General features: G+C 34.8%; 2 protein-coding genes across 3 annotated transcripts in view; one reads left to right on the top strand and one right to left on the bottom strand.

The window, feature by feature from the left end:
• LOC111488654 (probable inactive purple acid phosphatase 29) overlaps nucleotides 1–26,242 on the top strand; it is a 421,893-nt gene extending 395,651 nt beyond the window's left edge. Inside the window, exon 4 of the mRNA XM_023136529.1 lies at nucleotides 26,222–26,242. Within this exon, the coding sequence (XP_022992297.1) occupies nucleotides 26,222–26,227 (6 nt within the window). The 3' untranslated portion in view covers nucleotides 26,228–26,242. The remainder of the gene's footprint in view (nucleotides 1–26,221) is intronic.
• LOC111488531 (importin beta-like SAD2) lies at nucleotides 10,385–21,208 on the bottom strand. Of its 2 annotated transcripts, XM_023136306.1 has the most exons (23): nucleotides 21,041–21,206; nucleotides 20,817–20,910; nucleotides 20,429–20,564; nucleotides 20,260–20,347; nucleotides 19,908–20,057; nucleotides 19,275–19,437; nucleotides 18,746–18,930; nucleotides 18,442–18,615; nucleotides 17,912–18,057; nucleotides 17,700–17,823; nucleotides 17,444–17,624; nucleotides 16,637–16,796; nucleotides 16,283–16,324; nucleotides 16,087–16,205; nucleotides 15,800–15,998; nucleotides 14,747–14,878; nucleotides 13,647–13,750; nucleotides 13,279–13,458; nucleotides 12,536–12,675; nucleotides 12,294–12,433; nucleotides 12,050–12,210; nucleotides 11,452–11,578; nucleotides 10,385–11,348 (listed from the first exon to the last, which is right to left on the bottom strand). In XM_023136306.1, the coding sequence occupies exons 2-23, from the start codon at nucleotides 20,904–20,906 to the stop codon at nucleotides 11,185–11,187; spliced, it is 3,105 nt and encodes a 1,034-aa protein (XP_022992074.1). In that variant the 5' UTR covers nucleotides 20,907–20,910; nucleotides 21,041–21,206; the 3' UTR covers nucleotides 10,385–11,184. The 2 variants fall into 2 exon arrangements, with proteins under 2 accessions (XP_022992074.1, XP_022992075.1); XM_023136307.1 differs by having other exon boundaries at nucleotides 12,050–12,207; nucleotides 20,817–21,208.
• Nucleotides 26,243–27,578: the final 1,336 nt, after the last annotated feature.

Genomic DNA, 27,578 nt, shown 5'->3' with positions numbered 1-27,578 from the left:
TTTTTTTTTTTTTTTTTTTTGTTAATTATAAAGAGAAAAAGGAATCACCTTTTTACTTTTTACTTTTCTCACTGGTTGAGGAATGAATCAAATTTAAATTAAAGTCTTGCTTTTATCTCACTCAACTAACAAGCTTTTTAGTTTGAAAACGTGCTCAAATTAATAGCCATTCATGTATTTAACTTCTTTTTAGCTCGACTTTAAGTATTTTCTTTGAATTTAGCGTAATTTCTTGGCTAGAATCAATAGGGTTTACGATTATGATGGGGAATGAAGCATGAGTGAAGAAAAACTCTTCGTAACCTAAATAGGGTTGGGTGGGTGAGGGATATGGTCTCCGTTTTCGTTCTCGTTCTCGTTCTCTCCTTCTTTATCCTCATTCGAGTTTGTATGGGTATCTTTCTTTAAACAAATTTTTTTAAGGTCAGGGTCTTCTAAAATATAGTCCATTGATTGAGATTTTATTTTAATAGAGAATAATTTCTTTAAAAGAGATCTGATTTTTACAATTTGTGCCTCGAGAGCACAGTAAAATCACCTACCTACTTTTCCATTAAAAAAAGCATTTCTATTAGTGATAGATAAATTTGTAATTTTAATTTTTAAATGTAATTAATTTATTTAAACACCTATGGATCATGTAAATTTAAACTTCAAATTGATTAAATAAATTCACTCCATGAGTGAATGAATGGAATGGAAGCTTTTTATTAAATAGTTTGAGACACAACAAAATAAAAAAACAGGACAGGACAAGACAAGACAAGACAATACTCAAGTTCTATCGTACAAGACCGACCTTCCTCCTTTTTATAACACTGTTTGGCTTCGGCAGCATATTTTCAACGTGTGGATTATTATGCCTTTCCAAAACATGTTCTATCTTAGAAACAGAAAAACAAGTTCGGGGTTTTCAAAGACAGGAAGAGACCCTTCATTAATTACAATTCAATACTTATAGACTGTATTAAACACTGTCTTGATTCATATAAATTAGGCCATCATGTTTGATCATTGTAAGGAAACCAAGTCATTTGGACATCGTGGTATGTTGTTTTCTCTCTCTCGATAGAGACTTCACAAGAACTAAAATAGAGATTGGGTTGTTCTCTCTTTTCAAGCTTTTCGTGTTGTCGACATACATATACAACATAACATAACATAACGTGATTATAGAAGAATTGACTTTTATCTTTTTCTTTTCAACTATATAAATATTCTAATTTTTATTGGACAAGAGAAATCATTCTTGATTGGCACGTGTATCGATAGTAAATTTGTTGATTTAGAAAAATAGTGACCTTTAAGATAGAAAAGTGCACATTGTGTGGTGCTTACTATACCAACTTTGTTACGTAAATATGAGATGGAGAAAAATAGTATAGAAACCTCGAGGGTCTAGAACTTGCCTCTTTTGAATCATAACGATGAATTTGTATGGGAAGTAACCTAGGATCTTTTTATCCTGTTTTGAATTAGATCGGTAGAGGTGAAACCAAGTTCAGTATGGTTAATCTAGGTTTGGAGCCTCAAATTTTCAAAGTTTCCTATAAGGAGGTGTTAATTTCTTTTATTTAAAGGTTCTTGCTTCAATAAAAATTTAAATCGTTAGGCTGAGAATTAGCATGCTTCTTGCTCCGAGTTGCTCTATTCTAACTCCTAAAGTCTTTCTTAGTCTGTGAGTACAAGGGTCTAAACCCTCTGACCATCTCTCACGATCCTAAGGTGCTCAATCTACTGGAGGCCTCATGACCTAGGTCATCGTCTAGCCAACCTGACTCTAACACTCTAACTCTGTGCAAATTAACATGCTCTAGAGAGAGAACACACACTCAAACACCTGGAGCTAACATATACTGTATCATGCACACATACAAGCAAACAAGCTTAACAAGGAGATAACATTCATCAATCACCTAGAGCAAAAATCTCAATAGTTCATCCGTCTTTCTAGCATAAAGGAAAACATATAAAATAATTCATCACAAATCTCATCATAGGGGCATTTTGGTAATTTCTTACATCATGCCTAACATATTTATCCATATTGTCCAAGTCGTATTTTAGTCATGCATATTCTCTTTGTAGCTTAGAATAATACATAAAATAGCATATTTCTTAGAAATCTCAACCAAATGGCATAACAATAATTTTACAGTAACATACATACACTCCATACTCATCCATACATGACTTAAAAATAAAAGTAAAGACCTCGAGAAGATTATGACCATGGAATACAAATGATTTTAAGTTCCCCTTATAAGGATCAATTGAACTCAATGACAAATCCTCGTGAAGAAGGGAGAATAATACAAAATAAGGTGTATTAATCATGCTACAAAGATTTTACGGTGGATAACAAGATCCATACATGTTTGGATTTAAGGAGATTTTATTGTATTTTTTAAGTCATAGAAAATTCTCAAATTACATTTAGGCGACCAATATGATATTGATGATCATGAAAGTTACAAATTTTCAATTAACTATAGGTTACTATAAAATTTATTTTCAAAGCTATAAATAATCATTTATGTTGTGCTTTAACACAAAGATTTTGGATATCACGACAATTTCTTTATATTTGAAATCGAGGTTCAAATCTTAGCGGTAATCGATTTGAGTTAGGATAGTATAAAATAATTAACTAATAATTTCTATCAAAATTCCACAATTCCACACCACATTCACAATTTCTTACGGTTTGAACGGATTAAGAGGATCGGCTATCCAACTAATCTTCATAATTAAATACCGATACTCTATAGGTAGATCTTTTTGTGAAAGACTGATTACTAGGTAATTCATGGGTAGAGCCAAAGAGGGTGAACGGTACAAGTTAACAATAACATTGATGAAATAAGAGGAGCTCCTCTATATAGAGAGGACCTCACCGTTTAAGAAGTAACCATAGAAACGTAGGAACCCACTAATTCTTTATCCATTTCGATTTTTTTTTATTTACTCGATCTTTTTTTTTATCAATACAATTTCGTATTTTGGGGTGACCAAAACAAAAAAGAAATCGTGGTCGGGAAGATTATAGTAGCAAAAGCCATTGAAATTTTTATTTTATCCATTGGAAAAATACTTTTTGTTATTAATAGACTAGGAAAGGAGAAAGGACTAACTGAAAGAAAGGGAATCAATTAGTTATTCATCAAAGTTTCATTTATTCAATGACTAAGAATTAGACGAGGATATATAGCTAGGAGACATAGAACAAAAATTCGTTTAGTTGCATCAAGCTTTTAAGGGGTTCATTCAAGACTTACTCGAACTATTATTCAACAGAAAATAGGAGCTTTGGCTTTAGTTTATCGGGATAGAGGTAGGAAAAAAAGAAATTTTGCGACAGTTGTGGATCGTTCAAAGACCATGACACATACATAGGATAGTGGTAGTTTATTTCTTAGACTTTAGGTTAGGATAGGGTGTTTTTACTTTTATTATTTATTTATTTCATTTAGTATTTCGTTATGCTATTTTAAAGATGTTTTTTAATACGTAAGTCCATACAGTGTTTTATGACCAAGTTTTAAATGTTTATTTCTGCATAAGAGAATATGTTATAATGATGGTAGCGACTTTAGGTTAGTTAAAATCTAGGGTCGTTATATAAATAGTCATGTATAGTACTATGTATAGTAAAATAATGTATATGGTAAAACTATATACGGTAAACTAAACCATATATACGCTTACTGCTTTGAAAATGTAATTTATGCATTCTCTATATTCTCTATTCTATTACTTTACATACATGAAATCATCAATATAAACCTTTGGTCAATATTTCTCATTACATTTTCTCTATCATATTCTTTGTGTTCATCTAGATCCAGTGTGTGTTGTTATGCGATCCTAACAACTAATATAAGAGCTAGGCAAGAGTTACCATGATCTGTGAAGATGAAGAGCTCAAAAATTGAAATTGAGAAGTTTAATGGATCCGATTTCAGTTTTTGGCAGATGCAAATTAAAGAATGTCTATACTAGAAAGATCTTCATGAACCCCGTTTGGGTGAAATCGGATACCATGACACCATGTAGCAGTGGAAGCTTCAGAATCGGCAGGCCTTAGGATTGATCCGATTGACTTTGTCCAAAAATGTGGCGTTCAACATCATTAAGGAGAAGACAACGTCGAACCTGTTAAAGGTGATGTCGAATATGTACAAAAAAAAAAAATATATATTGTTGGTTATAGATAAGGTGTATTTGATACAGAGATTGTTCAATTTACAAATATTTGAAGGTAGATATGTTGCAGAGTATAAATGAATTCAATATGATTATAAGTCAATTGAGTTTGATGAAAATTAATTTTGAAGATGAAATTAAAGCATTCATTTTGATGTCATCTTTATCCAAGTCGTGTGATATTGTCATCACGATCAGCAATTCCCGATGGTTTGAGAAACTAAAGTTTGATAAAATTAAAGATGTAGTTCTCAACTAAAGTATTTGCAAATAAAAAATTGGGATTCATCTGGTAATTCCAGTGTTGACTAAGGGGGAAGAAGTAAATTGAAGGGCCCAAATACAGTCGATCAAAATCAAAGAACCATGAAAATTTTCCCAACATATCAAACGTAATGTGTTGAATTTGTGGAGAAAATGGTCACTTTTGGACAAATTGTATAAGACCAAAGAGGAAGTAGAATCACAAATAGGAGGATGATAATGATTCTATAAATTCAACCGAAGACACTGGGATGCTTTAATTCTCAGCGTGGACATTCCGATTGAATCCTAGATTTTGGATTCACGTGCATATTTTCATTTGTCTCCAAATAAGAAGTTGTTTCTGAATTTCAAATCAAGAATATCGAGAAGACGTATCTTGCGGACAACAAAGTCTTGGAGATTGAAGGAAAGGGAGATGTCTGCATAAAAACTCCCGCAGAAAATCAGTGGACATTAAATGATATTAGATATATTTCTAGTCTCAAGAAGAACCTAATTTCTATTGGTCAGTTGGATAGCACATGTTATGCAAAGTTCGTGGAAGATTGTGAAAGGTGCTATGGTGGTAGCATGTGACACAAAATCTGGAACCTTTTACACTACTGCAGGGTGTATAAACATGGTTGTTTTTGCTAGGAGTGCTTCAAATTCAAGTGTATGACACAATAGACTTGGACATATGAGCGTGAAAGAAATGAATATGTTAGCTGCGAAAGGAGTTTTAGAAGATATGAAATTTGTTAATGTTGGTCTTTGTGAGAACTTCGTTATGGGCAAATAGAAACGAGTTAGATTCACAAAAGCGGCTAGTGAACTGGAGAAACTGCAGTTGAAAATGGTTCATACAGGTGTTTGGGGACCATCTCCAATTCCATCACTTGGTGGATCAAAGTTTTACATCACCTTTATCAATGCTTTGAGCAGGAATGTGTGGATATTTCCTGAAACACAAGTCAGATGTGTTTGCCACCTTCAGGAAGTGAAAAGCTGAAGTTGAAAATTAAACCGATTTGAAGATCAAATGTAGACAAGTCAAAATTCAAATTATTTTGTGCAGCTGAGGGAATTAGATTAACAAAGACAGTTCCGGTAAACCAAGACAAAATGATGTTGCTGAAAGGATGAACAAAACATTGAATGAGCGTGCAAGGAGTATGAAGATTCATTCTGAATTGCCAAAAACATTATGGGTCGATGCTTTAAATACAACAACCTACTTGATCAATAGAGGGTCCTCAATACCCTTGGGGTTCCAGTCGTCAGAAGAGGTATTGACAGGAAAAGAACTCAAGTACTCTCACTTGAGAACTTTCGATTGTACTGCGTATGTTTGTGTTGATCTAGATAAGAGTGACAAGATTGACGCTAAGGCTGTGAAGTGCTACTTCATAGGCTATGGTTCTGACATGTTCAGGTACAAGTTTTGGAGTGTCAAGAACAAAAGAATTTTGAGACATTGTATTATGACTTTTGATGAAAATGTCTTATACAAAGATAAAGAGAAGAAAGGTTCTGGAACAACAAAGCAAGTGGGAGTTGTAGAAAATTCACCTTACCTGTAGCAGATATCAAGACACTTCTGTAACTATTGCTGAGGAACCAAAAGTGGAGTAAGTGACACCGGAGTAGGTGTTGAGAATATCATCCAAAACTATCAAAGTACAAGATAGATATCCTATTACACTATTTGTTGCTGACTGATGAAATGAAACTATGAATCGGTTTGAGTCAGATTGGTTCGTCATTTTTGGTTCGTCATTTTTTTTTTCACATCTATACATAAACAATTAATATTAATGCTAACTTTTGGTAAATCTAAATTTAAAACTTCTACTTCTAATGCATATTAAATCACTATTAATTAAAAATTAAAGTCATGCTCCTTTAATGAGAGAGACAGACTTTGATAGATTGACGTTAATAAACAGTTGATTAAGATTATTGTGTTTTTATATAATATTTTTAAAATCATTTTACAAAGAATTTAAATCATACTCATTATCAAATCAACGAACTAAATGCCTATGTTTGAATGATTTTAAAGTGTTTAAGAAAAATTAAAAGCCCTTAGTGTTTGCTTAAAATTGTAAAAACTACTTTTAATGGTTTAATTTGAGAAAATTAAAAAAACCCGTAAGGCATATATAAATGAACAATATCGTTAGGGTTTGAACGAAAATTGTGTTCCAAAACATAGCAATGACCTGAAACAAAAATCAAGACTCCAACACTCTTCAGATCTAAGTATCAATATTCATTCAAAAGTCTAATGTATTTATAATCTAATCGAAGATACGAAACATACAAAAAGATCCAAGTGAAACTTTTGAAAGATTAAAACTTTTTTTTAATGATGAGCCAATTTTTTTTTCTTAAAGATTAAGGAAAAAGAAATGGATCATCCAACTCATACTTGTTCTAATTTGAAAGATGATGAAAGCTACAACAAGATCTGAATGGCTATATAAGATGGGGATCTAAACTTCAATCCTATCTTCAATTTATTTCTTCAAGCAACAATTAATTCGACAAACATGGTTCTTTATATATGTATGCATATACATCAAAGGAAAAGAAAACATTATGTATATATATTTATATATGTTTATAACTTGGTTTTTTATATGCATGGAAAGCAAGAAAGAAGAAAAAATAAATTATGGGTATGAAACCGATGATATTATGATATCAAATGTCTCTCTTGTTGTGTATACTTTTATGGTTTCTGTTAATGGGATTGGAAGAACATGAGGGGCAGTTTCCTCAATTGGTTGAAAACTGGTGATCACATATGGCTTTCATCACCTTAACCTGCGTCCTCAGGCATTGGATATACTCCCCAGTTTCCTCCAACAAGCTGCACACATCCATGCTCTCCCCACCGGGCACCAGCCGCCGGAGCTTCCCCACCCGGTTGTCCGAGCGGTGGTGTTGGCGGCGCCGTGTTATTAGAGTCCGGTGTCTAGCTCGCGTCCGAAGCTTGAAGAGGAGGGCTCTAGCCCAAGCACACCGTGGCCCGGCCGCACGGGCCATGGAGGAATATGCCACCATTTTAATGCGTTGACTCCGACGTCTGAGCTCCGGAGGCGAGGGAAGGATGGCGGGTTCTTGGGATTTGATGTTGGCAAAGGATCGGAGGAAGGTTCGAGCCAATCGGAGAGTGGTGGAGGTAGATCGGATCGGGGTTCGACCCGATTTAGAAGCCATGAAGGGAAGGAAGGAGAAAAAAGAAGAAGAAGAAGATATATAATTTTGGGAGAGAGAGAGAGAGAGAGAGAATGATGTTGAATTCCTAGTACAACTAACTAACTCTGACACAACAGATCTTTGTGAAGAGAGAGAGAGAGAGAGAGTGAAGATTTTATTTTTATTTTTTATGAAATTGAGAGAGAGAGAGAGAGGGTGTTGCTTGGAAGGACAAAAGGCAAGAACTTGATGAGAGGAGAGCTGATTGATGACACAAAAACACAGAAGAAACCTTAAAAACACAGAATTTTGTGTTCTCTTTCTCTCTCTAGACAGGGAATAATTGAAGAGAGAGAAAGAAGAAGAAGAAGAAGAAGAAGCAAATAGGGGATTGAAAATGGATGGCTATGGGGGAATTTGGGGGTTTTGGAATCAAATTGTGGAGCGTGGGGATCACGCAACCATGGAGGAGAGAGAGAGAGAAGAGGAGAGAGAGAGAGAAGGAACCTAATTAATTAGAAGAAGGAAGGAGGAAGATAAGTTTCAGGGAAAATAGGGTTATTAGGAGAAGTGGAAAGTGGGGCCTCCCGAAGGCCCAACCACCACATGAGAGCACATGGGATGAGTTTCAGTTTACCCACCTCCCTCTTCTCTCTCTTCTCTTACCTTTAATTATGCCCTTTAACCTTACCCACTACTAATTTAATCTCCCCTGCTTATCAAAAATTCAAATTTATTAACGCAATCTTTCATCCGTCTTCACTTAAAAATTATTGGTATGATCCACTTTGTCATTCTTACCGATGATTTGATTCAAGTCATAGACTCTAACTCTCTCACTGACATAAGTGGGTCTCTCGCTAATCCAAGTCAGACTTTGATTATGATTAGATTATAAACAAATTGTTCGTGAGAGGTACTAAATGTATAAATGTAACATTTGTAAAATATATTATGAAATTAAAAGTTTTAAACATACATTTATTAATTATAAAGTTTAAGAGGGAGATAAATTGATATTTTAAAAAAATTAAATAACTAAGTTTGAAATGATTGGGAAAATGTAATGCTCAATTGAATGAGAGTGACCAAACAGCAAAAGAAAAAGGGATATAAGCAATCCTTTCTTGTGTTACAATCGAACATGTGACTCTTTATTAAATTTTAGAATAATGTTTTTTCATGTAATTCATTATGAATTGATGTTCATTCATCTATCTTGTACTATAATGTTTTTAAGACGACTCACCCTTCTAGAGCTCATTATTATATGTATATTTATGTCGTTTAACGTGGAAAATGAAAACGTGTATGTTACAAATTCATACATTTTAATAAAAATCATTCAAACAAATTACCCATGGCTACAACTGCTCTCTTTTGAGTCATTGTATGTACTTGAAAATAATTTTGGAAATGTCAAGTATCAAGATACTCAGTAGAAAATTTCATTATAGAGGTTAGAGATACATACAGTCACAACTGATGATAAGGAATTTAGTTAAGGAAGCAAGATTTGAATTACTTTGTTGATCAAATATCTAAAGACAAGAATAATTGTTTGAGATTCGAATCACTCTACAAACAAAATCGTTCATGTCAAGCTTGAATAATTCTAAACATGTCATCTAAACTACATAAATTGCAAGCTAAATGAAAGCAAAAAAGGCTCATTTTACTACATTTTTCAAATTTATTTTGCAAAAACAACATACATGTTTTTATATAGCCTCAAAATTAAAATTTTTGGTAACTTTCATGTTTTAGGATCATAATTAGCTAATATATATACTAAATGACCATAAATGTAAATAAGGCTTAAAATACATTAAAAAAAACACCATAACTCTAAATTATCATCCATCATAAATTTTGTAAATATCTAATAATAGATGAAGCGGCATTTGAAGTATCTTGAAACCCTTGTTACATAAATGAGACTTGAATCTTCTTGATGTGAAATTGATTGCAACTTGAGGTAATTTGAACAATATCCTTCCGAACTTCCTCTAAATTTCATATTGTATGATTAAGATGTTAGTTCATGAACTAATATCAAGAAACTAAATGAGTTACAAAACATTTGAGATCTTATGTACACACAGATGAATAGTTGCCACACGGCCTACTCATAAAGTAGCACAATTGCAACTTAGCCACCAAATAATCTAAAATAATTTTCATGCACATTACTAAATAATTATCGTATGACGTATAGAATTCCATTACACATACACTTTTATGCACATGGCTACACAAATTACTACACTTTACATGCATACATCTATGTAATTATCTTACATCCTATCATCGAAAAATTTCAGATGTTCTATGGCATCCTTTCAGCACCAAAACAATTGTTTTATAACCGCGATTCATTTGTTGTCTCCTATCATCTCTAACTCAGTTGATAATAATTGTGACTTCGAGTCTTTCATTAAATACTCCGAAACCTTGAAAAACTTCCCCAATTTTTTAGTTTTAAAATAGTGTATAGAAGTGTGAAAATGTTTATACAAAGTGGAATCATAGACAAGACTAAATTCCTAAGAAAAACCACCATAAATAGAGTGAAACCCATGGTGGAAAACAAATGAAGGTGCAAACATTTCAAAATCCATAAAATAAATAAAGGTTGGTTTGCAATCAATCATAGCTCTACGTGTTCTATTATGACTAATAAGGATTTCCAAACATTTCATGTAAAAAGGCAAACACCTTAAGAAACATAAACTCAAAAGTGAGCAAGAAAATGCAAGGTTGACTATACAAATAAACATACATACATACATAATAAATCCCACAACTTATGAAATATATAAAGAATCAAAAACAGCAGAGCCACAATCCAAAAGTTTCAAAAGCTACCCTTAGTAGAGCCAGCCAGCCAGCCAGCCAGCCCTCTGCTGCAGTGAACCCCAAAACTAGCAAACTCCTGTTGCCCGTCGCAAAACCGAGACACCAGAGAGGGGAATTCTAACCTAAAATTCACGACTTTTATGACTACAGGCCGAGGAGTAACCACCAACAAAAATATGGATGAGTTTGACATAATTTAAAGAAACAGGGAAAGAAAGAATTGAGTGATCAAAAATAGTAGTACAGACTCCGTATGACCCAAGCAGAAGAGGAAAAAAATGGAACATTCTATATGAAAGATGCCTGGGCAAAAATGAGACAATACAAACTAGGATAGGCAGTTATGTTCTGCCATCGCATGCATGGGACTCACCGAACCATCGACCCAACCCTAACCGTCTGGATCGAAGGATAACCGACTCTGGCAACTCAGGACAATTTGCATTGTCTCTATGGAACTTGGCTGCACCACCATGCCAACCAACTTCAGACCTTCACTTTTTTGAGGCTCAGACATCAACCATGAACTCTGAACCATCAAATCAAGAGAATGGCAGCAACTTTTTTTTTTTTGCATTCAATCAACCATTTACTAAACCAATGGACATGACGGGACCAGGAGCAATTCAAAATTTTAGCCTTACGAGTGACAACTCTGACTCGAGGTCATGAAGAGGCAGCTGAGGCTGCTGCCTTTTCCAGTTTCTCCTTCTCAATTTCTACTCTCCGCTGTTCAGCATGCTGCGCAACACCATGCGCAAGAGCCTGATATTGGAACTCTAGTGATTGGGTGAGACTCTGGAACCTCATTGGATCTGATCCTTGCATAGCTAATTATTCAAATAGGAAGGACAAAAACCATGTATATAATGAGTTAAATGTTGTCAGGAAGTTTGGAACATATTAAATCAAATTTAAAGAAGCTCCACATACCTTTGATTGTATCAACAAAGTAAATAAAAGGGTCCACATCATCTAAGGGAGATTGCATCTCCTCATCATCACTATAGTCATCATCTGAGTCATAATCATCTTCATCATCCGGGCGAAAAGATTTGGCCTGCACAGTCCATTGAAATGAAATTACAATGCCAACCCGAGTAATCATTGACAATATATCGTGAAATGTGAACCAAAGCTAAAACATATCCAGTATGATTCAATCATCACTTGAGTTTAATGTTTAGTAAGAAGAGCAAAAAATGCAAACCCATGAAGACAGGGATGAAGTAAATTATATAGAACACCATCAATACCTAAAAGCAGTACACCAATAATAACCGAAGAGAGACAAAACTATGCAAAGAGGGTAAATGAGGCATTTTCTTGAACTCAAATCTAAAGTCAAAAAGAAATTAAAAGAAAAAAATTTCAGTTGAGTTAAATTTAGTGATTCTCAGAAATAAATAATGTGCGAAGCATCCAAATGTGGCACTATCTCCTTGGTGTGTCATATGCTAAAGGAAATTCTCAGGTTTGAATTCTATAATTTATCAAAGACAACCATATATGTACAGATAGATGTGCAGACCTGTGCAGCCAGCTTTTGAAGCTTAATGCTGTCAACTTCATCACCATCCTCGGCATCAAATCCCATTTCCTTGTCAGAACCATCACCATCCTCATCGTCTTCTTCGCTGGGGTAACCATCCATATCATCATCTTCTTCAACTTCCTCCTCTTTTGCAGCTTCTGTGTGCAAAGGAGTAAAATATATACGAGGATTTGGCCTGGAATTATAGATATAAATAGAGAAAGAGAGTGAAAAAAAAGACCTGCAACTTGATCCTTGTAAGCCACTAGAAGATCAAGGGTGGCCCTAAACACACGCCCAAGAGCCTCCCCCGGTAATTGATCGGCTGGTAGTGCAATTAAAGAGGTCAATCCCAAGCAGCAAACTTTTTTATCTTGTTCCCTGCAACATGACAGCCCATTCAGGCAAAAAAATCCAAACCATCTAGAGAACACCAGTATTAAGTAAACACCCAGAAGAAAGTGAAAGAAAACCATACTTCACCTTCTAAAATTAGCTCGTGCGCCACTCTTTTTAACCTGTTGGAGCATCTGGAACCAAAGATTGAATACATTTGTTGCAACACCTAGCTTTTGCAATATGCTGAGTGATAATGATGCATTATAGTAAAGGGCATCAGAAATCTGCAAAAATAAATTTCAACAAAACCTTCAGCACAATTTACACCAAAGCCAACAAATAATCATAAGAAAAATACCTAGTGAACGTTAAAAGAAAATCTGTAACTGTAAACACCATAAATACAACAATCAGGATATTTACAGATTCAAATGTTCCTTTCCAGTGAGTAAAGACCTTTAAGTAAATATTGATTTACATTTTATAAAAAAGAATGCTGGGAATGACAGGAGAAAAAAATACATTCCAAATCAGGTCTTACAAGAAAATGTTATTTATTATTAAATTGATTACCAAAAAGATGGAACCTTTATGCTTAAATGACCTCCACCAAGGATTAAAATTCCCCATATGCACATAGATTTTAAAACGTTATAGCAATGAACATCTCAGAATAGAAACGAATCTCACAAGAGACCAAGTTCCAAGCAAGATAGCAGCAAGAGATATCTAACCCTCTTCTCATAGATAACTCAAAGATGTTAAATAGTAAGCCAGGTGGAAAGTAATACTCGAATATGAAAAACCAAGGAGAAAGCTGGCATGCATAGGCATTGCAATAAAAGCTTATTCACTACAGTACATTGGCCTAGCTCCTCAACCCTTACCACTTGCATCAGAAGACACTTCAAGTATGACTTCTCAGTTCGCTGCAGGCGTTCTATTGTGATTCTGAGATATGGTTCTATCCATTGATCCACTTGACCTTTGCAGTTTTGAAAGACAACTTGAATAAGCTTTGGAGCAGGCTCAATGTCGCCATCTTCCAAATTCTTGTCGGCCATTATCTAGAGCGGAATTGTGTGAGTTTATCAAAGTGGAGGAAAGTTAACAAAAATTGTTTCAGAAGTTAAGTTATAGTGCCATTGTGCCACAAAACTATCAATACGTCACTCATAAACCAAAGAAGGATAGGGGGAAAAGAACGCAATCTAATAATAGGGGGTAAAACTCCTTCAAGAGTAAAGCAACTCACTGAGGAAATCATGTTCCAAAGACTTTGCTGGTAATCAGGAGTCTTGGAGGTGAGAAAATGTGCAGTCCCTCTGGATACGTAATTGTCTAATGGAACAAGTATATCTGTGAACAAAAAGGCATCAGAACCAATCACCTTATAGCCATGGTTATAGTGCTACATTCATTTCATATACATGACTAACAGAGAAATGCTACAACCAAAAATGATTCGTGAACATGCATGACAATGTCATTACATAGAATCCAACCTACTAAAAATAATTGGCATCCCTTCAAAGTTATAAAATCAACAACATGAGCATACCAACTAAACTAAATTTGGTGTAACCCAAGCTAGTTTGATTATGTACCGAGTTATGTAGCTCCAACGGCAATAAGCTACATGTTGCTCTTTACTCTCTCCATTGACATAAGCCTCATCAATTTGGAGCAGAAAAGGCTACCAAAACACTCAAGAAGGGCTTCACTAGCATAATTTGGTTTCACATTACACATTTGGGTGGGGGCTATCTTTTGGCAGTGTGGAACAACAGAGATAGTAGAGAGAAAGAGTAGATCTTTTAGTGGGGTGAAGAGACTTTTTCCTTTCTTTTTTTTCAAACAAGAGACAATTAATCATTGATAGATGAAGGATGGAGAGGTCTTAGGGGAGGGTGTGAGAGATTGCAAGATTTATATACATCTTTTTGGCATCAGTAGTCTGACAATTCGAATTATCAGCTTAGTATTATTTTTTTTAGGATTGGATCCTTTTATAAATGAAGTTAGTACTTCTTTTGTAGGCTTGTTTGTTGTACGTCCTTGTATATTCTTCAGTTTGTTTCAATAAAGCTCAGTTACTTACCAAAAAAAAAGAACCCCATTGTCTCCAACTTTGATATTTTTCAAAAGGTATTACACTTATGTCATACAATTTTCAGTAATTTATTCAGAAACAGATTTAGACAACCGAACTCCATCTGAAGAGAATTATGAACCCTGTGATTAAAGCAGAAAATAAAATTTACTGCGTTTAAAAGCACCTTGGTATGCCCAGAGAATCAATGTTACAGTCAACAAAAAAAGAGTAGAAATCGCCTTGCAACAAAGACAACATACTTGGAAAGAAGTCAATAGCCCATTCTGCCAATGCTTCCATCATCAGCGGCCAAAGACTCCACATTTCCAGAGATATTGTAGGGGAGAAGAACGTCATAAATGAAACAATTTCCAATACTTCTTCAAATACCTCTGCAAACAGCATACATAAAGATTGAATTAGATAGCAAGGTTTAAAAAAGAAGAGGTAACTGACAAATATTTAAATTGTTGGCATCAAATTCTAGGTTTCGTATTATTAAAAATACAAATAAAACATTTATATAATAATTGCAACCCTTAGTTCGCATATAAATGGGAAGCTTACAGCTGACAAATGGTGCAATCAAGCATTAGACATGCTGGCTCAACTAAACAATAACGCTACCAATAAAGTTAAGCCAAAGGGACTGAAAGGATACCGAAGATAGTATCACCAAAATAAAGTTTCAATTTTATTTTAATCTGACATTTGACATTGGCTACTTTGTCTCTCACCCCAAATTTTATCTCACCAATTTCCTGGTACATCTTCAGGATAGATATTACATCCTACAAAATAACCCCTAAGATTCTAAATATTCACATATTATAGTACAATACAGGAGTTCTTATACAAAAAGAAAATCATAATCAGGGCTATCATCCAGTTTATAAATACCTTGACTCTACAGCATTTGACATCAAGAAGTCTATTGCTTAAGTATGTGGCTACAATAGTTTGGAGCTATGAACTCAATGCCATCTAGATTTATAGCTAGCCCCTTTGACTGCTAGGCAAAGTCAATGTTGTACTCTTCACTAAAATCCAAAAATAAAAATCAATGTTCAAATCCAGTGAAGAAATTTTAGGCCTACACCCAGCGTTTTAATAAATATATCATCGTGAACTACTACAAAGTATCGACACCTTTGAAAATCAGTAAAAGCAGGATGCCAAATACATACTAGTCTTTTAAACAATGGCAAGAAGATCAAAGAAACAATAAGCATGAAAGCCATCCAAATGAATAACAGAAAGAATGGGATAAAAAGAATTAAATCCGCAAAATATTAACACAAAATGATGCAAACCTTGGCCGTCAGTTGTTAACATTCTTTGCATTATTGGGAGCAATGTTGGCTCAATTTGGACAAAAAGTTGAGGAATTCTGCTCACTGATTCAAGAATTGTGCTAATTGCACGCAAACAACCAACTGCAGCCAGTGCTCCAGGATCATCAGCTTCGTCTTCTGCTTCTGCAGTATTCATACATCTCCAGAAAGCAGCAGCCTGGATCCAATTTCAAAAAGTCACCTCCGAACCTTCAATAAAAATATATGCACAGCTATTTCTGTATTGAACTTAAAATCGAAAATACCAAATTGTGACATAATCCAAGCGCATAAGGAGCCATTTCCTCCCCGAACTTATCAACAATAGTCTCCAGAGTAAATACAAGGTCTTCATTTTCAACCTCATTCATAAGTTTAAAAAATTCTGAAAAGAAAATGACCTCAATCACTTAATAAGCATAATAACAACAATTTATGACCATGACATGTTCATCAACTAACCATCAAGAAGTTGCGGAAGGATTGGACGGATTTCATTCAAATCTGCAAATTAAACGAAACTCAATTCCATCAATAAGTGATATCAAAACCAGCATTTGGACCAAAAATAATTGTAAGGATCAAATAAAAAGTACTATGCTCAAAATGTTAAGGCATCTCCACTCCCTCTATGAGATTGTAATTCAAACCTTCACCTATGTACTTGTGATGGGTACTCTCAAGAATCTATCCATATATGTCAATTTGGGTATAGCTCAGTAGATAATGCACCAGTCATTCCAAAGATTGATGGCTTGATCCCCACCCCAACAATTGTTTAACTCAAAAAGAAAGACATTATTATAAAGTATAAACCTCTACAAGCTTCAACGAAAGATCGCAATGCAAAAACTGAATCAACGCGCACAGGAAGTTCTGAGTCTCGCATCCCAGCAACAACACTATGCAAGGCTTTCCGGAAATTGTTCTGGTCAGCAAAATTGATATGGGCGTATTGTCCAGCAACCCATGCTGCCTGAAGCAATTAAACCAAAACAGTAAAAGAACATAAATTTCATGTGAAAGGCATGATTTATCAAACCCAACATCCGAATATCCTTCACAAAAAGTACAATTATAATGAGAGAACTACAAATCACGTGGTGTTTAAGCAATGGCCTTAATGCTTAACAAAGGTTCTAGTTCTAGCCTAGATGGTTTCCATAATACAGGAAGGAACAAAGGCATATGAGGCAAACATAGAATAGGTTCTGGTTCAAGACCCTTCGGCCTCCCTTTGATAATTTCTAAAAGAAACCTTTCGTAATTATTTGTTATTTTCTATCTTCGATTTTTAATGATTGAAACCTCTGTCTCAAATTCTGTTTTGTTTCTATGATTGTAGGCTTGGTTTCCTAGTGCTCATTAATGCAAGCCCAGACTTTTGTGCCATCGTTTATTGCTAAAACTAGATTCTTTTAAAAATATACAAATAGAAAAGGTGCATTTATAAGCAACAAAGTCTCGTGCATAAAAAGAAAGTTTCAACAAAAGAACCATATTCATGCCCAACATACTTCAATAAGATCTTCAAGGTTGACCAAAGTATCACAGTTGTTATGGCCAAATAAGATTATTTATAATAACAACGAAGACAACAACGACAGTATAAGTCTATCAGACCTTAGCTCTGAGATGCCCAACAGGACTTCCGAATTCAGGAAAAACATGTTGAACTAACATGCGCTCGAGTTCAGACTTGTAAGGTTCTGTTTGTTTCAATTTGTCACAGAGTGCTCCAATAGCAAGAAGAGCCCCATCTTTCTGTCTATAGGGCTTAAATTCAATTGTTGCTTCGTCATACCTGCACAGTACATTATACATTGTATCATATTTCATGGAAACGTTATCAACCTATGACCCAGATCTATAAGCATACCTATTGAAAATTCCAACGATGAATTGAATAAATTTTTGAAGGTTTTCTTTCCCACGCTTCCTAACCAGCTCACTGACAAAATCCATAGAAGCAGTCCTTGGACTATATAAATCCTCGATAATATCTGCAAATTATATGTGTGGAGCATTAAAATATGAGCAGTGTAATCGTTGGTTCAAGCTTAGCATTAAACCCATTTCAATGAGCCTTACCATAACCCTTCCTGACATATTCATGGGGATCCTCATCCCAAAGCTTTTGATCATTGTCATTGAAGCACATAAGGGGGAAGATTATCTCAAAAAGTAGAACATCAAGTCGAGGTTGCAGCAAAGAATACATAATATTCTTTGAGATACTGTTACAAAAAAAAAAAAAAAAAATCATCAGAAATCAAGGAGAAAAACACCATAGAGACATAATGAGAATTCATAAAAAAAATAAAAAAATAAAAAAATTAACTTTCGTCCCCTTCTAGAATGAACCCACTTTCTACTTGAAATCTTAATATCCAACAGCACCTTAGGAAGTGAATACAAAATAAAACCATATCCTTGCTAATTTTACGCAAGGACTTCAGTTATGTTCGCATTTCAGTTCTATCAACTGCGAAAACAGATATAAAATCATATCAAGTGACGGCCCTTCCCACCTACAAATTTAAAAAATCAAAGAAGGAAAATAGCATGCATGCAACAGAATATTTTGTGGAATTGGAAGACGAAAAGAGAAGTTAAACCACCTATTGCTTAGATATTGAAGAATGAGATTGGTAACTCGATCTGGCAAATAGCCACCAGCACGTATCACATTCAACAAATTTAAGTGACATTCCATGACCTTCCCTGCATAGTTCTTCTGAAATGCTTGAGCAAAAGCTCTACTTTCTGGGTTCTTAAGCTTCAAATCTCCAAACCTATAAATTAGGCAACAATAGCAAGAATAAACCAGAGACAAAGACAGAAATGGGAGGGCAATAAGAACTCCATACTACACGGCACCTTTAAATAAACAAATTGCAATGAACATTTAATGTTAGTTCTCACCGGGTGTACAGCCTATTTAAGATATGAACAGTCCACTTCTTCACTTTCCACCACCCCCAGGATTTCCGAAGTTCAGGATCAGCAGGCTGGCCTTCCAAGGGAACTGGCCTCTCCAGTATATTTAAGAATAGCATCATCCAAGCATTGAACACATGTGTATCGAAAAGATGCTTTGGTATCTCCATCTAAAACATATCCAAAATACAGAGGATCTAAAATTGAAGGAATACATAATATCCAGTATGTTCTCGGTGGAAAGATTTAAATACGCATTATCCTATACCAGTACACATGCAGATGGAAGAATAATATCAAATTATCATTACAGTCCATGAAATTCTCCAACTATCATCTGATCTAGATTAACACCTTCGATACAGATTGCAAATACACCAACTAAAGGGAGCCTTGCATGTGATATCAAACAAACAATATATCTATTTCATTTTCAGCTCGGAAGGTAATAACCTAACCAAGTAAAATACCAGGTATAATCAAAAGAGTGTAAAATCTTCAGAGAAAAACTTACATATATTGATGACCAAAATATTTTACAAATAAACTTGATCAACTCTGCTACTTCCAAAGAAGGGTTACCAATCTGGACGAGTCCACTAAATATATTGAGTAGAAGAGGGAATGTCTCATCAACAATTCGATAAACAGGAGTCCTGTCCTCATCTGATTTAAATCTATCAACCATAAATAAGGCGACGAACCTTTAGTAAATAGTTTGTAATAATCCAACTGATCCATTCCAGATGTATGAAATATACAATAAAAGATATATAGAACTTGACTCCAAGGAGTCCTTCCTTGTGCATGACAAGGCAATGGAGCAATTTAAGATTACCACAGATCTTATTAAAAGAAAATAATGACAATAATATAAAATAAATATCCACTCCAAGGGGTATGGAGCAGAAAAATCTCACTTTGGCAGAAACTATATAAAAAAAAAAAGGTTAAATTCGTATAAAATCCCACTTCATTAGACCATATTAAAACCACGAGGATCTTTCTGTGGACAGCACAATTTGAATGTGCAGTAACTTAAGCTATAATGCTGCATACAATGTTGACACTTCGAGGTTAAATCAAGTAAGCACTGCAATCAGACAGGTACAAAATAATAATCCACTAACAAACATCATATACTCACTCGTATTTTCTAGCAAGAATTCGCAACACAAATAAAGCCCCATAAACGTTTGAAGCTTGTAAATTTTCCTTCACCCATTCAAGAAGACGCGGCCATTGCTCCGGATAATCAGCATGAATGATAGTCTTTAAGCACTCCCCAAGCTGCACCCTGCACGTGCGCAATGATGAAGTCACATAGAGAATTGAGATCCAAACATGCCATGGTTGATGATTTTAGCCAGTTAACAAATTTAGAAAAGGTTGTTCATAGAACAATGACTATTAAAAACTTCTACAACATCCAAAGATTCAAAAACACAACCTTCAATCTACGGTCTACCATCATAAATAAATAGAAAGTAGATACTTGCCTCAATAACGATGGAACTTGCGACAAGAATGGAAGAATATTATTCCGGACCGCATCTTTATCACTCTCAGAAATCTTCTGAGGCTCATCTGCATCGACCCAACAAGAACAACTAAGCCACCACAACTAGCGAACGATTAGAAGAACAATTCAACAAACCCATCAAGTACCTGGGTCAATGGGAGACCAGTTCTTAGCAATGTAATTCTTAAAATGAATGCTAGCAACCTGACGAACGGCCAAGTCACAATTATTATCCACAATGATCTGTAGCATCCTCACCAGATGTTGCGGGGTGTGCTGAATCTGCAGACATGGACAAGCCAACGCCGTGAAAACAACTCATGAAATAACATTAAAAAAAAAAAAAAAAAAAAAAATCAATCCAACCACCAGCTTCAACTACATTTCAAACAAATTCGCAACTTCTAATCACATCCCCATTCGAAAAGGCAAACAAACACCAAACGCAACAAAAGGAAACGATCAAAATTCCCAGAAATCTAATCTCAAACAATCCAAAGCCACCCAATGGTGAGTAAAGCAATGATGAGTCACCTGATTCAGACTCTGCTCAGCAGCCTTCCTTTCATCAGGATTCGGGCTGAGAGCAGCTTGAAGAACAACGGCCAGGCTAGGAAGATCCATATCGCTTCAAAGAACAAAGATTCGAAAAAAAAAAAAAAAAAAAAAAAAAAAAAAAACCCAAATCAAAACAGGTCCTCGCAGCTGAATTGGAAGCAATCAAGAATTGATCGCAATTCGAAGACAGCAATCCTCACTCAGAAATGGTCCCTCCGGAATGTAATTGACGAAAGGCAAGGGCGAAAATAATGCAACAGGAGAGGCAGAAGAAGAGGAAGGAGGAGGAGGAGAGGGAAAGAGAGTCCGGAAGAGCGAGAGACAGGCGCAGAGAGTGTATGAGTTATTTAAAGCACTAGGGTTTACGGTTGTTTTAACCACTACTCACTCTGCTCTGTCTCTCTTATATTGCTTCTCTTTTTCTCTTCATTCCCTCGCTGTAAATTATAATTATTAAATCCTTTTATTATTTTAATAATTTATTCATTGTTTTTTCCTCTCCTCTCCTCTCCTTTTAATATATTTTAAATCCCTTAAATGCGTGTTTTTAATTATTTAAAATCTTGATTTTTCCATATAATGGAATCAGATGAGTAACCTTTGACTTTCCTTCGTCTTTGGGTCTACAATTTATACACTGTAATAATTTGGTTCATATTGTTAAATTTTAATACCATTTTTTTTCATTCCTTCATTAATAAAATCAACTAATATTAATATTTACCCATGTATTTTTTAAGTAAAAATAAGGACTAAATTAAAATTCTTTTAAATTATGGACTAATTTCAAAAAAAAAATACACAAAAACATATATGTATATAATAATATATTTAAAATTGCATGAATTTCTTTAACATGTTTGTATTTAACTTTGAGTTCTTATAATTAAGTCATCGGTGCAGTTTGGTGGTGTGAGTAGTTACGAATTTTTGAAGTATCTTCTTAATTGTCGTATCCTCAAAATCACTTTTGTTCAGATGTGGTATTGGTTCATTTATGTACTCTTCCTTTACTCAAATATCACATGATCACACGTTGTCGTTATTAACGTTTTGTTGGTTGTAATTAATTATCTTTAAGTGATTATTAAGAATTATAACCAATTTAATTCATAGGTTTAATTTTAAGTTTTTTTTTAAAATGTATATATACTTTGTCGCAATTTCTTTAATATTTTGAAATATTTGATGAATTTATACTAAGGTGTTGTGGTTTAAATATAATAACCAAGTACATTACTTTAATTATTTATACATGGGTATTTATATATAAATTAAATTCATTGTTTAAAATTTTATTTGATTTAAACGACATTTAAATATATTTTAATGAAATTTCAATAAATAAATTTGATTCGTGGAAGTGAACCGGGATGTGTAATAGTTTTGGTGTGGAAATTTTCAAGGCTTCGAATATTGGACAGTGACCAAAAGACAAGACCACAACAACTAACTGGAAAGTAAAAATACTGTAAAAATTCACGTGAATTATTGTCATACAACACCTTAGTCAAAATCCAAAACAATAACATTACAAAACAAATGTTGCTCGAGTTATTTACAAACAGAGAACGGGACACAAAATGTGTACAAATGACAATCCATGAAGATACAAACTAAATTGTCGTTCCAGGTCGACACCCCTCTGTGACCATGTAACTCTCGAGCACACCCTCATTTCGACCAGCAACAACACTCACCTAAAAAAAGCACTCACCAAGAGACAATCATCACGAGTCAACTACTTGTATAGTCCCAAGCCCCCTTTTAGGATTGGTTCGTGATGTCACTCCTTCAAGCTTTGACTCGTCCCTACACTCAATAAAAGCACTCACCTTGACAACTACCTAAATAGTCCCAAGTCTCTCACCAAGACCAGTTCATAAAATTGTGCAATCCTTAACCCATTTCTAACTATTCGTATAGTTTCAAGTCCCTCTTCAAGACTGGTTTAAGAATCACGACGTTAGTGTTTGGTTTACAAGCACTCACCCTATGTCATCTACCTATGTAGACCCAAGTCTTATTCAAGATTGGTTTACAAAATCATAGCCTCTATCTTGACCCGTTTCTATACTCAAGATCGGTTTACGGAATGCGATGTCAACCTTGGTTCGACCCTACACTCAATAGTAACTCAAGTGGCTTTGGGGATCTATTAAGCTTCCTAATCATTCTTAAATATCATGGAGCTTTACTAGGTCATTAGAGGCATCAAAGAGGTTTAGTCCTCATCTCGCATTTCCAAGACGCTCGCGGTTAGCTCCTAGATACTAATCTAAGTCTAGACCTTTGATCGTTGCTCATGATCCTAAGGTGCTCAGTGTACTGACCTAACACAACGTGAAAACCACTCTAGTTCTAACACTCTATTCTTAACTTGGTTCACTCATTTATGCTTTGTTATGGAGATATTTTTATCGATTACCTTAAGCATAGGACGCATAGTCTATTCATTCATGCATGCTTATTTGAGAGATATTTCTATCAATTACCTATAACGCGAAAATCATAATCTAAATATTCAAGCAAATTCATCCAAAATGCCCATTTTGAGTTCTAATCATGTATATTCTACTACCTAAGACAAGATATGCTCACGTGCTAACATATCTTAGCAATCCCTACAAGTATTAATTGTGAAAATTCTGACTGACTACTTACTTGGGATGAAACATGTGCTCTCATGCCCTCTGAAGCTTACTTTCCTGTTTGTTAGAAGCTTCAAATTTCCTGAAAGTTCACTGGTAGGTCCTATTTCAAGTGAAATTAAGGTTAGTATCGAAATTAGGACGAAAAATAATCAAATGATTGAGCGAAATGCGGCAAAAGGAAGGAAAATCCATAGACCGACCCAATTGTCTCCACCCCGTAAGAAAAAAAAAGGAAACTCACGCACTTCACACTCTCAAAAGGATTTTTACTCATGATTTCATGCATGAGTGTCATGCGCGTGGCAGGGGGGTACTCACATGTTAGCACACCGGGTCGAGGTCGATTCGGGTTGAGTTTCTAGATTCATTTGTTGGTTGGTGGGTCATGGACGGGTTATCAGAACAAACTTTGGGTTTGTGTCGGGTCAAATCTAGGTGATGCATCACTAATGAATGTTAGACATGTCGCTCCAATTGTAGCACAATAAGTGTCTAATCACATAACTAGACGCACTTGCCACTCCTTAGCTTGATGCGTGCCCTTCCCTTTCATATCTTCGCATTCACAACGCATTTTGAAAATTCTTGCACTATATTTAAAAATTTTTCTAATTTCTTTACATTTTCAAAACTTTTCCTACAAAATTCAATTCAATTTGATCCATTCACACCAATTGTAGAGCTTTAATCCTCTTCGCATTCACAACCCATTTTGAAAATTCTTGCACTATATTTAAAATTTTTTCTAATTTCTTTACATTTTCAAAACTTTTCCTACAAAATTCAATTCAATTTGATCCATTCACACCAATTGTAGAACTCTTGGATTAACTATTTGAAGGAATTTGAACTCAACTTGACCCTTTAAATTTCGGGTACCAGACTAACCTTTTGATTTGAGCTTGACTCATATTCATCTCAATCTCAATTTCTAGCTAATTTGACATAATATTTTCTTTAAATTTATAAATGGGTCTTAAAGGTAATTTTATCATTAATCATAAATGAAAAAAAAAAAAAATCTAATTAAGAAAGAAAAAAGCATTTTAAAATTAAAAAAAAAATGCAATAAACCAAAACTTCTTTTACATTTTATTTTTTAAAATTCAAATAATACATTATTATTATTTAAAAATCTAGTCGAAAATAACTAATTGATATTATTATGATTACTTTTAGTTTTTTTTCTTTATATAAAAAAACGTGCGTGAACTTGAAAAGCACTTTATTTAATGACTTTTTTTTTAATTATATTTTTATGTGACACTTTTTTGTAACATTTGAAAAGAAATTCTAAAAGGTTTACCAATATGTGTGGGTCTAATTGAAATACTTGAAATAATATAAAATCAACCTGGTTCGATTATTTCATAAACTATTTATTTATTTATTTTTAAAAATTATTTTTTAAATAGTTAAGAATTATTTTTATGAGTTATTAAAATGTATATTTTAAAATCAATTATAAATTCCAATTAGTTTATTTAACTCGATTTAACTTCATCAAATAATCCAATTTATAAAATTTTATCGATTTCTTTTTAATATTTAAAATCATATTCTTTTCTTCTTTTCATTAACAAGTCTGAATTTTGTAGGATTTTTATTTATTTTTATTAAATAGACAAATATTACAAGTTCATTATTATTTTTAAACCGAGTATTATGTGTTTCATGTCTCTATTACTAATGGTTTCTAGATTTTCTTTAAGGCATCCTCGACGATTGTACATCGTTCTAAGGTACGTTTCGTGTCCTTTTTGTACGTGTTGTCATTGGTATACCGAGTCGATATTTTGGGTCTCCTAAATGCTTATATATATATGGGTTGTAGGCATAAAAACGACGTTGAAACGTCGAACAGAGGAGAGAAAAATGTCGCTGGAAAATCGCGATTCTGAGTTGGGTGAAGAAAAAAGGATCCGACGGATCTGAATACGGGTCGGGTTGATCGTGACCCGCCTTGCCTCATCAGCCCAGCCTGCAGCCAACACGAACTGAGGCCCAATCCATACGGTCAGCCCACATAGCCTTCAACACCTGTGACCCGTGACCGAAAGCCTTGGCCCAGTCTATCTGTAGCAATCTAAGAACCCGAGGCCCAAATCGTAACCCAGCCTGCAACCCGTGACAGTAGCCTAGTCTCCAACCTGCGACTGCGACCCGTGACCCGCGCCTCAAACTGATAGGTAAACCGCGACGTGGCCCATTTCTGCTGTGCCACGTATAGACCAGTAGGAAAAAGAAGCCCTCTAGTTGCCGACTTGGATCTTGCTTGGCTCGATTTTATGAGGCTCCTAACTCGACTAATCAACTCGAGTTTTCATTTTAAGGCCAATTTTCACCGTTCCAAACCTCTTGAAATCTTTTTTCGACCCTAATTAGGGTAATTGATGTCGTTTTAAGATCATATTTCACATATTTTGGTTGAAATTATTATTAAATTATTCTAACGGAAGGTGACAAACAATCTAATAGGAAACGAACCCCGACGATACTTGGAGTAGCTTTCGAGGAACGAGAGCGAACGTTTAGTAAATTAGAGAGAACGCTAGCTAAGGCCAACCAAGTAAGTGGCTTTACTATAAGATAAGCTAGATACTTGTTTGCTGTATGACGACTCGAGCCTAGTGGCATGGGCTCGTGTCCTTTATGCTGTACAATTATGACGTATGATATATGAGTTAAGATGTATGACGACGTATATGAGTTATACGATGACGTATGTGTTGAACACTGCCATAAGCCCTATTCTCTAGGACCAAGACCTATTCTCAAGGTCTTGCTAATATTTTTAGGCTTGTTAGTTTATCTTTAGGTTTAGCATAAGCCTATATAATGTCATTCTTTCTGCGGTTGAAAAATCAAGTTTTTTGAGTGCAATATTGTATGTCTTGAGTGATTTTGGTGTTGTGAGTACATTTGTTCCGCTTTTGGCGCACAACAAGTGGTATCAGAGCCTTATTGTGGTATTTTGGGGTATTGTGAAAGCTTGGGCCTCATCGACCATTCGACGTGCTCACAATCGTGTTTATTCTCTTGAAATTCAATTTTCAAGAATTGTGGTTTTTGAGTTTCATCCAGATTAATTATTGCAAATGGCAGAACCATCACGACGTGGATCGAGAGTATGGAGTTCCAATCTCGAAGTAGAGAAATTTGATGGAACCAATAATTTTGGTGTTTGGCGAGGCGAAGTTAGCGATTTGCTGGTCATGCAAGACCTCGATGTTTCTCTCCAAGAGGAAATGCCTGAAGACATGACAGAAGCAGAATGGACGAAATTAAATCGACAATCCTGTGGAATTATTCGATCCTGTCTTGGCAAGGATCAGAAATATCCATTTATGAAGGTTACCATGGCGAAAGAATTATGGGACAAGCTTGAAGCGAAATATATGAAGAAGAGTGTGGAAAATAAACTCTATTAGAAGAAGAAACTCTTCCGTTTTGACTATAAGGAAGGCATCTCAATGGCTGAGCATTTGGATGATTTTAACAAAATCATCACTGATTTGCTCAATCTTGATGTTAAGATTGATGACGAGGACAAGGCGTTGTTGTTATTAAACTCTTTGCCGGAAACCTACGAGTTTTTAGTAACGACCCTACTACATAGAATCACTAATATTGATTTTGAAGATGTTTCAAATGCCTTAATAAACAATGAGATGCGAAAAAAGGAAAAGGAGACGTATCAAAGATCTAGCTCAAATGTTCTCACTGCTCATGGAAGGACTTCTAATGGGAACAAGAACGAATGTGGAGAGTCTCGATTAAAGTCGAGAGGTAGATCTGACAATTGGAGAAAACTTGATAAAAATGAGTGTGCATATTGTCGACAGAAAGGCCATTGGAAAAAAGATTGTTCGATCTTAAAAGAGAAGGGGTCGAAGTCCAATGTGGTTAGAGATGACGACACTGATACAGATGATGCCTTGACAATCTCCCTATCAGTCAGCCAAACCAGTGAATGGATTCTTGATTCTGGGTGCTCCTATCATATGTGTCCCAACAAAGAGATGTTTTTGGACTTCAAAAAGTTCAATGGTGGAGTTGTCTATATGGGCAATGATAGTACTTG

Source organism: Cucurbita maxima, unplaced genomic scaffold, assembly GCF_002738345.1.
Source record: "Cucurbita maxima cultivar Rimu unplaced genomic scaffold, Cmax_1.0 Cma_Scf00013, whole genome shotgun sequence".
Classification (NCBI taxonomy): Eukaryota; Viridiplantae; Streptophyta; class Magnoliopsida; order Cucurbitales; family Cucurbitaceae; genus Cucurbita; species Cucurbita maxima.
Note: the sequence above shows the minus strand (reverse complement) of the source record. Positions and strands in the feature narration are given on the sequence as shown.